This window comes from Telopea speciosissima, chromosome 7 (genome assembly GCF_018873765.1).
Source record: "Telopea speciosissima isolate NSW1024214 ecotype Mountain lineage chromosome 7, Tspe_v1, whole genome shotgun sequence".
Lineage (NCBI taxonomy): Eukaryota > Viridiplantae > Streptophyta > Magnoliopsida > Proteales > Proteaceae > Telopea > Telopea speciosissima.
In genome coordinates this window covers 57444053-57457933 of record NC_057922.1, presented here as the reverse complement: position 1 = coordinate 57457933, position 13881 = coordinate 57444053, and the positions used below count along the sequence as shown (strand labels likewise).

The 13881-nt window shown below is 36.8% G+C and overlaps 1 protein-coding gene across 1 annotated transcript in view; it reads left to right on the top strand.

Annotated features, from left to right (window-relative positions):
* Positions 1-10301, top strand: part of LOC122668858 (dolichyl-diphosphooligosaccharide--protein glycosyltransferase subunit STT3A-like) — a 41417-nt gene extending 31116 nt beyond the window's left edge. The window contains exons 13-23 of the mRNA XM_043865412.1: positions 2054-2174; positions 2280-2360; positions 2464-2595; positions 2716-2964; positions 5172-5315; positions 6345-6531; positions 6661-6758; positions 7714-7793; positions 7874-7961; positions 9685-9774; positions 9895-10301. Coding sequence (XP_043721347.1) covers positions 2054-2174; positions 2280-2360; positions 2464-2595; positions 2716-2964; positions 5172-5315; positions 6345-6531; positions 6661-6758; positions 7714-7793; positions 7874-7961; positions 9685-9774; positions 9895-9963 — 1339 coding nt within the window. The 3' untranslated portion in view covers positions 9964-10301. The remainder of the gene's footprint in view (positions 1-2053; positions 2175-2279; positions 2361-2463; positions 2596-2715; positions 2965-5171; positions 5316-6344; positions 6532-6660; positions 6759-7713; positions 7794-7873; positions 7962-9684; positions 9775-9894) is intronic.
* The last annotated feature ends 3580 nt before the right edge of the window (positions 10302-13881 follow it).

The following is a 13881-nucleotide window of genomic DNA, read 5'->3' as shown; positions in this document are numbered from 1 at the left end:
TACCTTTAGCTGTGATCATGGTTTAAAGTATTGCACCGTATTGTATTGGCCGATACGTATCGGTATCGCAGTGTATCGATACGATACAGTGAGATATGTTTTTTTTTTTTTTTGAAAAAAAAAGAGGTATCAATCAGTATCGCATTGTATCGGCCAATACGGCGCGATACAATACTCTCTAGACATACCTATACTCCCAATACGATTGATTTAGGGGTTGAAATTTTTTTTAAAGTATCGGTATGTATTGTATCGTGTCGGTCAATACAGCGCAATACAATGCAATACCATTGTGATATGCATATTAAAAGGCATATGTGATTTCAGAATCGTGATTCCAGGAACCAAAAAGCACCTACAACACCTGGACGGACAAGTTTTTACTCAAAACTTCAATTTTGTGACCTCTTCTTTCAAATTTCATGCTTGGGGCTTTGATTCTTTGCTGGAAAACGAATCAAATCAAGCAAACAAACTGCACTTTGGTTGAATCAAGGATACAAACTGCAATATTGCTTATTTATATTGTTTTTTGCTCCAAAAGTGTATTTCTATGTGTATCTTGACCATTTCCATGCGTATCTGTAGCGTGCTATTCGTATTTTCGATACGATACAATATGTCTCTTAAAATCACCCCATCGATACGATACACGATACCGATACTTTAGACCTTGGCTGCGATATAGACTTCCACGGCCTGTGCACAGAGAAGATAATTGGAAGGAACATTCAACTTGATTGTGGTGATCTGGACATTAACATTGTCCACAGGAGGTTTGGACTCTGCGATGAAGATGTAACTAGATGCCGATGGACAGCGGCAATCAAAGCGCCAGAAGAAACTGATGTTAAACCTGAAACCCAAAATTTGGGTAATAAAGAGAAACAGATAGAGGGACACTAGATGATCTGCAAACTATAATCAAACCAAGCTGCCAAGATAGACAATATTGCCCTAAAGAAAGGCTGAGACTCTATGATCAGATGAAGATACGAAGAAACCCAACACAGGTACCAAAACAGAGTACCACCAGCTTATGGAAGGGAATCTCTGGTTGCAGCAACAATAGGGCTCAGATAAGGCCCAAAGTGAGATCGAGGAAGCAGCACCTGATGACCTTTAAAAGCCTCAAAATATCAACCAAACTGATCTGATTTAATATCATAAACAGATTCCTCCAGAAAAATAGATCTCAAACTGCATTGGTGATGAGAAAACTTCAATTACTCGATGTCCAGAACTCAGATCAGCACCATATGGGTATTTACTTAGATAAGAGACTTCAGTGCCCCAAAAGATAAGTATAATCTGATGGATGGGTTAGGAGTAATCGAGGATTCAACAAACTCCAAAAAATCTGCCAAAACAGGGTACTGCATACATCATACTAGGATCATCAATAAAAGATGATTGGGGGGGGGGATCTTCATAGCAATAGGAAACCCTAGTTCTTCATGATGTTGTTTACTAGGGTTTCAGACATAAGAAACAACACCACTGGTTGCTGCGGACCACAAAATTAAGAAAAAAAGGTGAGAGGTACTGGATCTTAATGCTTTGATATCATGTGAGAAAACCAAAGCCTACTAATCAACCAGCACTAATGGAGGAAAGAAAGAAGAAGACCATGAGAATTGGAGTAATCTGCTCACAGTTTTGTTATGAGCAGCTTATCACAAACTGTGGGCCTTTACCTTTATTTATAATAACTTCAGTACATAATGGAACATAATAGAACTGACTTAACACAAGTAAGTAACAGTACCTAAAATACCCCCCACACTAACTATGCTTTCAAATATAAACCAACTCACTTAACAGAATGCATTCTCAAATTTGGAGTCCCCTAATCAGCATTTAGTGATATTGTATTTTCTTATTCTTCTCCCCCACCCAACCCCCTTTTTTCTGGCTATTCACGTACCTTCCCCCCCCCCCCTCTCTTTATAGTTCTACCATTCCAGGTGTTGAACCTAGTTTCTCTATGTGCTTGTTTATATCTGTTCTCTCTTTTGGATTTCTAATACTACTTTCTGTGGAATTGGAACAGAACTTATGCAAGCAAGTACATACCCATTATTGCTAGTGTTAGCGAACATCAACCGCCAACCTGGCCATCATATTTTATGGACATCAATGTTTTGGCTTTCTTGGTTCCAGCTGGCATTATTGTAAGCAATACCCCTGTTCATTGCATATCATGCCACTGAATGTGGAGTTTTATGTTTTTGTCTTACCACTTTGTGTATTTTAATTGTGTTCCTCATTTGTTACAGGCATGCTTTTTACCCCTTTCTGATGCGAGCTCCTTTGTGGTCCTGTATATTGTAACTTCAGTATATTTTTCTGGAGTCATGGTAAGTAGACCTTTAAAACAGCTAACTTCATCTGCTTTTCCTCATGATTCTCTAGTAATGATATTTAACATCCGTAATATCTTTCTTTTATCATATGTTCCAGGTGCGTCTTATGCTTGTTCTGGCTCCAGCTGCATGTATTATGTCTGGAATTGCTCTTTCTGAAGCTTTTGATGTTTTGACACGATCAGTCAAGTTTCAGTTGCCTGGAGTATCTGGCAACTCTCAATCTGGTGTAAGGCTTCTTTATGTTTTACTCTTTTTGCTTGTTGACTTGTACACATTTTCAAACTATTCAAACAACTTGTAGTCTGGTTTATGAAGTAATATCTCAGTTATGGTCTTGTCCTTTAAGGCAGGGGATACCACTTCTAGAACTGTTGATACTCAAAGTGATATGGTGAAGACTGAAAAAGAACCACCTACTGATAGAACTGAAGACACTACAAAGGAACGAACCTCAAAAAAGAAGAAGAAGAAGGAAAAGGAACATGTGGAGAAACCTTCTCTGAAGTCTCAAATCCAAAAGAGGCTTTTGGTTTTACCATTAGAGGCATCTGTTATTGCTCTTCTCTTACTTGTTTTATTGGGCGGTGTTTATGTGGTATGCCAATCTCGTCTTTGAATTGTGTCTCTGTACAAGTTGATATCTTTGCACTGATATTTACCGTATCTTATAGCTGTTAGTTAAACACGGTTATCCTTAGGTTCCATCTAATGAAAAGGGGCACGTGTCTGTTTTGTGATTATTTCTCATTCTTCGTTTTCATTTTCATTGTTAGAATATGTTTCAAGTGTTCAGGACTTGGAATGATTCTTGGTTGATTTAAGCTGTAGGAGATTTTTATATTGTAGCTAAGCTTTTCTCCCAAAGCTACCACCCACACAAGTAGGTAAGATCTTTTGCAGATAAGAACCCAATTTACTGCACGAAAAAGGGGTCTGATCGGAGTCTAAAATTCCAGCAAAAAAAAAAACCCACAAATGACCTATAAAAATACTGCCCCCCCCCCCCCCCCACAAAAACAAAAAAAGAAAAAAAAAAGAAAAAAAAAAGAAAGGAAGGAAGATGAAAGCATAGAATTCAGGTAGATCATTGTCACAAAAACCAGGAATACTAACTTGATTTCTCCAACCACCTAATTTGACTAGGCAAGTCATTAATGGTCATCGTAATTGGTAGCCTTGTAATAATATTCATTTCATGTTAAGTATGTGCTAAGATGAATTTTGCACCCGAAACCGTTCTCAAGGTACCGCTCCAATATTGGGAATTCTTTTGGTACGTATTCATTGACATCTGAAAACAGCCTGAATATAATCTTCACTATATCTTTCCTGAAAAGAGAACCTGACAGTCTGCTCTCCCTCCTTCTGTGTGTGTCCTAGAAAGGGTTCCACAGTCTCTCGCATCCCCCTCTTTATCTCTCTTTGATCATTTATGATTGCAATTGTGTTCCTAACCCCAATATAAGTATTTTGGAAAATGCAAATTACTATTTATGCAGACAAGTCTTTTGTAGCCATTTTCAAGCTTTCAAACTATCTATTGTTCTGTAACATTGCTTTGTTTCCTGTTTCCTGTGCACGCATGCTCCCTTGCTCTATCAGTTGGTCATTTTTAGTGAGGATAGGATTGATATCCTCCCTTCACCTCATTATCTGATCTCATATTGAACTTAATCTTACTGAACAGTGATGATCATATTCTTCCTTCATTTTTATGTTCTTCTTTACAAACGAAAGGAAAAACAAGTTCTCCATAAATAGAGGGAAGAAAGTATATCTGTTTTTTTTTTCGTTCAGGGGGGCGGGGGGGGGGGAGGGAGAGGAGTTTTTTTGTTTGTTTTACATTATTTGGGATTGTGAAGTTTGTCACAGGCCTCTTCACTGCACTTTGAAATCTTGAGCAGCAGTCACAGTGCAAAGTTTAAAAACAAGAAAGAAAGCCGTGAATCTTATGGTTGATGTAGTAACGCTGGTGGGAGCCGGCTCGAACCCAATTGTAAGCCCAGATCATGAACTGGGTCCAAGTTTGGTTGTGGTTCAGTAGGATAGTAAAAGTATATTTTATTTATTTTGAATTATAGTGTAATATCTTATATTGGGGGAAAGGAAACCAACATGCCCTGAATACATCACAAAGAGTCACTTGAAATGAAAACAAGGCAATTGTAGTATGAATTGAATGAAATGCACTGGAGATTAAGTTTAGACAAAATTCTAAATTATTTTGATTGTTGTCCTTTGGTTTTTAAAGTTAAATTAATAAAGAATCATGTAATCAAGAGCAACGGAAAAGGTTGCTCCGTTGTGACCAAGTGGTGGAAACAGCCTCTTTGCAAAAGCAGGGGTAAGGCTGTGTACATTATGACCCTCCCCAGACCTTGCAGAGGCAGGAGCCTCGTGCACTGGGTACGCCCTTTTTTGTTTTTTAAGAATCATGTTATTCCCTACAACAATGAAGAAGAATTTCATAATGAAGATATTTTTTATTTTTCCCATTGCACAGCTTTTCATGCTTGTTGAATTTCTTATTTCTGTTATGTTAAAGTGACATTGATATTGTGTATAATAGCTTATTTTTAACTTCTTGTTAATGTATGAATCGACTGCAGTGTGGGTTTTTGATTACCCTGCCAATAATCCTCGTCATGTGCGCATAAACACACATACACATACAGTACAATAAATTTTTGGTGGTTCCATGGCTCCTTTGTTATTATAATTTGAATGGATTTGCATTAATTTAGATGCTTTTTGCTCATCTACCTAAGTCCTTTGATTATCAATAGAGGTTTCTCTGTGTAGATTCATTGTGTATGGGCAGCGGCGGAAGCTTATTCAGCTCCTTCAATTGTTCTGACATCTCACTCGCATGATGGTCTTCATGTTTTTGATGATTTTCGTGAAGCTTATGCATGGTTGCGCCACAATACCGAAGTGGATGATAAGGTGACTTTGTCTTTTGACCCCTTGCAGTATAAAGTGGCAGATTTGGGTCAATTTAGTTATATTATTAGAGATTGAACATGTGATTATGCTATTATGTTTGTTTCTGATCATTTTAGAATGATCACTTAGAATTAATGGTAATTCGCCTTTCAAGAATCGGTAAAAATTAAAAGCATGAGATTGATTTTCATCACCATTACCTAGTTCAATGCATACTTTGCTGGAGGATGTGGCCTTGGATTAGATGGGATGATGGAGCAAGATTTTTGTAGTTGACCCCATCCTGCTCGGTGAGGCTCAGATAAGGACAATAATGACAGAACCATAATGAAACCTTCAGCCATGGTTTCTCCTAGTATTTCCCCCTTGTTCTATTCATCTGGTCTTTAACTTCTTGGTGAGACTTGAGAATGTCCTTGGCATTGTAAATGAAGGTTGTGCTATTTACTCATCTCTCTGTATATATGGTTACAACCCAACATTGTGAAAGAATAGTTGCTAAACTATTTTTTTTTAAACAGATCTTATCATTATTTTCATTCTGCCATGAACCATAGAATAACTTTCCTGCTAGTTCCATGTCATTTATTCTTGTTGGCATTATTTCTGGTGCAAGACCCATGACAAATTTTTGAGGGTTGGCTTCTCATAAATGTTTGTAAATCATTGATAGTTCCAGAATAATTGAAAGGTTATTTTAATGATTGAAAAGCTTCTGTCAATAAGATAAATGATTAAAAGGATTATATTCTATCCATGCTTATCCTTAAAAATGTATTTATATGCTTAAAATGTATGTATTGTGAGGAATTCTTTCATTCTTGTACTTCATATTAAAAGACAAATTGAGTTTTAATGGTCTTTGTAATATCTTTGTTTTGGCACGTCATCAATTTCACCAGATAACATTTGAGACTCTTAGATTGTTTTAAATTATGGCTTTGAGAGTTTCTTTCAAGCTTAAGTGGTATATGGGTAGCTGAATGAAGAAATAAAATAAACTGGATGCTTAACAAGGACTTCTTGCAGGTTGCATCTTGGTGGGACTATGGTTACCAAACAACTGCTATGGCTAATCGTACAGTCATAGTTGATAACAATACCTGGAACAACACACATATTGCAACAGTTGGTACTGCCATGTCTTCTCCAGAGAAGGCTGCCTGGGAGATTTTCAACTCTTTGGATGTAAAATATGTTCTTGTTGTCTTTGGAGGTGGGATTCCATATTGTTCTTTGTTCTGTCATACTTTGTTTACTTTCAGAATTGGCTTCCCTAACTGTTAGAAGACCACATGTTAACATACAGCAACTGATTGTTATGAACATTTATTCTGATGTTCAGGTCTTGTAGGCTACCCCAGTGATGATATCAATAAGTTTTTGTGGATGGTTCGTATTGGAGGTGGTGTTTTTCCCCACATCAAGGAACCCGATTATCTAGTAAGTTGGCATTTCGGATTGCATGGGATATCAAATATCAATTTCCTCTTACAATCAGATTGTTGTGGTGAATGCCACTGAATCTAGCTGCAGCTTAATTGCTGATATTGGTGGATTGTCTTAGAGCTGTTTGGCAGTGCATATTAAGCTCTTATTGCTTATTGCAGCTCAATAACATCTTTTTGGAGTTTGGGACACTGCAAAAGTGATTTTTAATTTTGAAGAAGGGTGCAACGGGCAACAATTTGGGACCTACGTACTGCTTATTTTTGTGCATTCAATGGAACATCAAAATTCAGAAAAATGAAAAATAAACAATTAAACATGGGATTTTCTTATTGACACCTCTTAAGGTGTCAACTTTGAAGTTCTAAATACACCTATAGAAGTGTCATTTAGACAATCCCAATTAAACATTGAAGGACCACCAGTGGGCTCTTTCTTCATGTATTACCAAAATAGCACTTGATTAAGTATGTCATACCAAAACTACCCCTCAATAATTTTTTTTATTTAATAGTTTACAGAAGCAGGATCTCATAAGTAGTATAATTATGTTTACAGTTTACAGGTATAGGCGTATAGCTATAATTATGTTTCCTTTTCATGCTAATAAAAATAGTTGTGTTCTTTTCTCTGCTCTCTCTCTATCTCTCTTTTATTTTAAAGTAGAAAATACATGAACTATCTACTTGTCAAATCATATATTTTGGATATTATGTGTGTGCACATGACCAAAAGGATAAATGAACATACACTCCTAGATTAATGTCGAGGTGTATGTGTATGATTTGTATTTTGAGGTTTATTTTGTTGTCATGCTAGTTAACATCTTTATTCCAACACAGAAGTTTGACAAAGAAACTTTAGACATGCTCGTAGCTTACATTCAACTTTTTCTTTGGTTGTGTGGTAATTGAAATATTACTATTTCCGTCTGACTGCTATGCAATAGAGAGATGGTCAGTACCGGATCGATTCTCAGGCCACTCCAACCATGTTAAATTGTCTCATGTACAAACTCGCGTATTATAGGTGTGCTCACATCCTATACTTTGTTTTATAACTTATATCTTGTGTATGCTTTATGTGTTCTCATTCTGTTATTTATTTAGGTTTGTGGAGACAGATGGCAAAGGATTTGACAGAGTAAGGAGGACTGAAATTGGGAAGAAGCATTTCAAACTTACACATTTTGAGGAGGTAACAATATGAGCATCATCTTTTTGGCATCAATTTTGCTTAGTGAGTAATGTAATTTAGTCATTGGGTGATGCATGATTGATTAGGGAACTACTACCATAAATGGTTAGAATATGAATAGCATGCTGAGCACTGTTTTTGTTGATGAATGCTGTTCCTTTCCCAGCGTCTTCCTTGCTCGATAGTTTAAGCAGTTACCCCTTGAACTGATACAGATGAGTCACCTAAAGGGCTTATTTTATTGGATATCAGCTTTGGGTTGGGTTATGTATGTGTTGGGCCTTTGATCCCATGTATTTTCTTTGTAATAGGCCACTTTAATGGGCCTAAAATATGGGTAGAAGGTAGGCATACGGGATTAGGCTTCATTACTTTAGTTAGTCTTTATTTGAAGTTGTTTCATAGGTTTTGAATTCCCTCTGCGTGAGAAGGTTTCCTTTTATTATTATGCTTCTTATTTATGTTGCTTAGCAATAGGATTTTACTTTCCTATTCAGATTAAGACTATTTTTAGTTTTCTCTTTAAATAGCTTGTAAGAGCATTGGCTCACAAACAAGTTAAAGAATATGGAAGCTTGTTTTCCGCAATTGAGCTGTGCACTTCAGTCATGGTGTGAAGCCTTAGTGGATCGTGGGACTCTGATCCATTGGTGGGAAAGCATTGTTATCTTTCTTTATACTCTGTTTTCTGCTAGCGAGGTACTGTTCTAGTTTTCCCCATCGATTGATCTTATTATTACGAAGTTCTATTCTCAGTTTGAACTAGAACATCAGTCATCACATAAGCCTACTAATCTTCATATAGTTTTTAACCATTTAACATCATTCAGGCTTGAGATTACAACCTCCAATATCCCCTGTTTCTGGACTGTTTCTGCCAGATTTGTTTTAGTACCTGAAACAGATTTAGTCCTCTGTTAGGGTTGAGACTTGGGGGCATTAATGGGTGTTCCATTACTGATCTTCGACTGATCTTAAGCTTGGTTCTGCTGATTTTAAAAATCTGCTGTTTTTTCTGTTTAATATTCTATTTCAGATCTGGATTTTCAAGTTACTTTTAATCTAGCCTTTAGATCAGATTCATACTTTGGGATTTGATTTAGACAACCAAGAAGGGACTTCAATTTAAGTTTCAGACTGATCTGACTTCCAGATTTTGATTAGTTAGAGATTTCCTATTATCTGATTTTCAATTTCAGATTTGATTGAATCTTCAATTACTTTTAATCGGACCATTCAATCTTTACCATCTTCTGAAGGACATCTCTACTATTTATTAGTGATTGCCTGTCAAAGTTTGAGCTTCATCTGAGAAGGTTCACTTTTCTGTTTACTTTTTGAGTTTGGGTTCGCTTGGAATCTTTAAGGGAGGTGTTTAGCCTGAACCCCCACCATGAACATTTTGCAAAAACTGCATTATGCATATATTCTGTGGGCAATTTTCTTGATTTGTCCTCTCTAAGCATAGCTTCCTCACTAACCCTTCCCTGCTCTCTAGATTGTAAGGCAACAGTCTTCGTCTGTTAGCAACAGATGTCTCAAGCAGACAATCTTCAGGCACACACGAGTTTCTATCTGAGAATGTGAGAAATATCTTACGACTGGGGCGAACCTGTTCATCTAGGACATATTCTGTTATTTGAGCTCTTTCTTAACTGCAGTAGGATGAATGCATTGAATGTGTATGAAGTGTACATCTAGTTTATTCTTCTGATAATTTCAGGTATTCACAACACATCATTGGATGATGAGGATCTACAAATTAAAACCTCCAAAGAATAGGATCAGGGGAAAGGCAAAGAAATCAAAATCGGTAATTTGGGGGGGGGGGGGGATGCTTGATTGGAAATTCTATTCATTTGATCTTTAATATTCTGTACTAGCTGGAAACTAAGAAAAACTCATTATACTCTCTTTTATTGGGTTGTGGTAGAGTTCAAAAGGAAGCACGGCAGCTAGCTTGAAACAAAGCGGGAGGAGAAAGAGAAATCCTTGGCATTAGATACTTTTAACTGTTTTACCAGTAGCCAATATCTCAGGTTTGTTTTAATTATTTCATAGGTATTAATGTGTCTGAGCCTGTAGAGAGGGGATTGGCACTCATAGTTGCTCGGTTGCCTCTGATAGAAAATTTTGAGCCTTTTGTATCCCACCTTGTATCATTTGCTTTCTTTTCCATTTATGAGTGATGAATGAATTTTTATTGGCCTTGGACCAGTTTCATAGAAGGAAGAGAAATCATGGTACAGATCCTTGTCACAGTTTTGTTTTCAATAGTGTTACTAGTAACTTGCAGAATATTTAATCCATTCACTTTGCTACAGTGAAACTGTTCATGTATATTCTCTATTCCCTATTATCTGATTGTTTTGCACCTTATGAATGTTAGCAGATGTTTGAACTGTTCATACCTCTGCTTGTAAATGCTCTACAAGGTTGGTTTTACTTGATTAGGTGTTGGGCCTAATTGCAACTAATGAAGCAGAAAGCCTTACAGGTGAATGATATACAGGTGAATGACATATGTATGCTATAAGAAACTTGATGGACACAGCACAAGTGAAAGGGATCTGGTGATTCAGTTGTTTCTCCAGAGATCTCTAGTATCAAAGCAAGTAAAACCCTTTTCCAAACCTGCTATATTGAGGCTGATGAATTCCATCCGAGTCGAAAGACACACACACCTACAATTGGGAAAACAACACACCCACAAGAGGTGAAAAAAAGTTCCATAAAATTGCCACCCATGGACCCCTCCCAAAAAAAAATGTAGTATCTTTTTCTACCTATTGAACTTATGGGTCTTTAACCTAATTTTCTTTTATATTTTCAATAGATTTGTTTTGAAAAAAATACAAAAGATGACCTGCCCAGGTATGTTTCTTTGCCATGTACAATTAGGAAAGAAGACGAATACAGAAACACATTCAATAAATATCTTTAGGGAGTTCTGCAGATTCCTTGGCGGCACGCCCTCACAAAAAAAATGTGTCTCACACACTCTCCATAAAACAGTCCCTTATTGTATGATTCGTAACCCACACCTCCTATTTGCCCCAATTAGTATGTATCTTTTTTGTCGAAACAGGGAGCCTTCCAATGGGTAAAGTTTTCACTACTGAGAAATAAGGGTCCTGAAGATTCAAACCATATCTATTGTATTTGTCTCATGTGGATTTATGTCCTGATGCCCACTGCAATCTGTGTGGCAATGGAACAAGTATGTTACTCCTTGGTGGGCTTGTCAGATATTTTTCTGGGACGGGGAAAGGGTGCAGGGGTTTGCAAACGAAATGAAAAAAAAAAATGGAAATCTATTGGCATTTCTTAAAGGTGTTTATTTTGAACTCAGTTCAAGGCCATTTGTGAAGATACTTGATTAATTAGATGGGCGTGTGGAGTCCTTGTTAGGTTTGAAACTATATCATGATTCATGACAAGAACCGTCATGATTATGTATTATAAAATAATGCAGAACAGAATTTATGTTAGATGATGGTACAACAATATATGGCATTAATCCGATAACAACATATTTACTTCCATAGTAAGCAATTGGGGTGCTTGAATGATTTAAAATACATCACTAGGCAGGAAATTTTCATAGAAAACGGTAGAGTTTGGATTGTTGATTCAGTTATTGCATTCCACCACATATTTGATTCAAGGGAAAAAGAATTGTGTCTGGGAGTATGGTCTATGTCAGCACTTCCATGAGTCTATTTCTCTCCTCTCCATACGAAAAGACAGCTCTGCCCCCCCCTTTTTTTTTAAACCTATTGAACTTATGGGTCTTATTACTTATAACCTAATTTTTTTTTATATTTTCAATAAAATTTGCTTTGAAAAAAAAAAAAGAAAAAAAGGAGAGCTTGCCCAGATATATTTCTTTGTCGTGTACAATTAGGAAAGAAGACAAATACAGAAACACATTCAATAAATTTCTTTTGGAGTTCTGCGCATTCCTTGGCACGCCCTCACAAAAGAAATGTGCTTCACACACTCCTATAAAATAAAACACTCCCTTATCGTATGATTCGTAACCTATCCCTCCCATTTGCCCCAATTAGTATGTCTTTTTTGTCGAAACAGAGAGCCTTCCAAGGGGAAAATTTTTCACTATCGAGAAATAAGGCTCCTCTTATTGAAGAGAAGATTCAAAGTATATCTAGTGTATCCGTCTCATATAGATTTATGTCCTGAAGCCCACTGCAATCTCTGTGGCAATGGAACTATAGTGCCAAGAGTTATAAGTATGTTAGTCCCATGGTTGGCTTGTCAGATATTTCTCTGGGACTGGATAGGGCACAGTGGGGGCTGTGGGGGTTTGTAAACGAAATTAAAAAAAAAAAAAAAGGAAAAAGGAAAGAAAGAAAAAAAGAGGAAATGTATTGCATTTCTTAAGGGTGTTTATTTTAAACTCATTTCAAGACTTTTTCATTTGAAACTATATCATGATTCATGACAAGAACCATCATGTTCATGCGGTCAACATATTATTATAAAATGATGCTGATGAAAATTTATGTAAGATGATGGTATCATTGTGATATACATAAAAATATATCCATACAGGTGATAGTATGACGGAAAGGTCTTCTATGACTCGACGACTGTGTGGGTCCCCCATCATTAATACACCCTAAATATCATGTGTTTTACATTCTTCCAGGACGACAACCGACTTAACCTGGTCAATCGTAACAGCTCACCATCCACTTAGTCGGATTGTAATATAACTGACTCGAACTATATAAGGGTCACGATCTGACAGAGGTAGACACATTTTTTATTACTCTTACCGTTTCTCTCTCATATTTACAGTTGCCCGATTCTAACTTAATCATCGGAGTTACCACGAGTTAATCTCGGGTCAATCTGACCATTCTCCATCTGTCTTACAAGTCTTCCATCTCAGCTTGGACAGAATATAGCGGCAACACATGGTACAACAATATCTGGCATTAATCCGATAATAACATATTTACCTCCATAGCAAGCAATTGGGATGCTTGAATGATTTAAAACAATCACTTGGCAGAAAAATTTTCACAGAAAACGGTAGAGTTTGGATTGTCGATTCAGTTATGCACTCCACCACCTATTTGATTTAAGGGAGGCTGATAGATATGATAGTGGTACACCGTATGCTAGCACCATATGTTTATATCTCTCTTCTACCCTTGAAATGACTCCCTTACCCCTCAAAGGGTGGAAGAGACAGAAAAAGACACATAGGGCGCTAGAATACCCAGCCTTCTCCCTTGGTTTAAATGCCTTTGTGATAAAAATCTAACCAATGCTGGATGATAGCCTAAGCTTATAGCCCTGTTGGGCCATTAAAAGAGCCTGCATTTTGGTGAATTAACTTAAAGTTTTGCATGGCCCCATGTATTATCTGATAGAATAATATAGGATCAATATAACGGATCAGTTAACACAAACAATATACAAGTTAACACAAATAATATACACTAATGCTGATTTAAATTCCATAATGCTTTTAGAACATTCTCTTGAACACTAAATTTTTTCCCCTTATCAGTCTTGTCTATTCCTCTTTCTATGTAAATTGTTTAGGGGAAAGTTTCCATACACGGTCGTGTAAACCATGTATGTGAGAGGGTGGGAGTTCCAAGGCATTATTAATGGGTGGGGATTTATGACTTTTCCAACTCTTTGTGAGAGACCCTCTCACATACACGGCTTACACAGCCGTGTATGAAAACTTTTCCCAATTGTTAATAGTAGTAATTAATGGACGATGTTTCCTTTATATAGATGGGGAATAGGAACTAACTCTAAAATAGAGTACAGCTGAGAGTTTTCTATAATAAGGTTCAATTGTAAGTAGGTCCACTTAAATCTTTACACTATAAGGTGGTCATCTGAAACCCATCAACTCATTACAGAAATCATT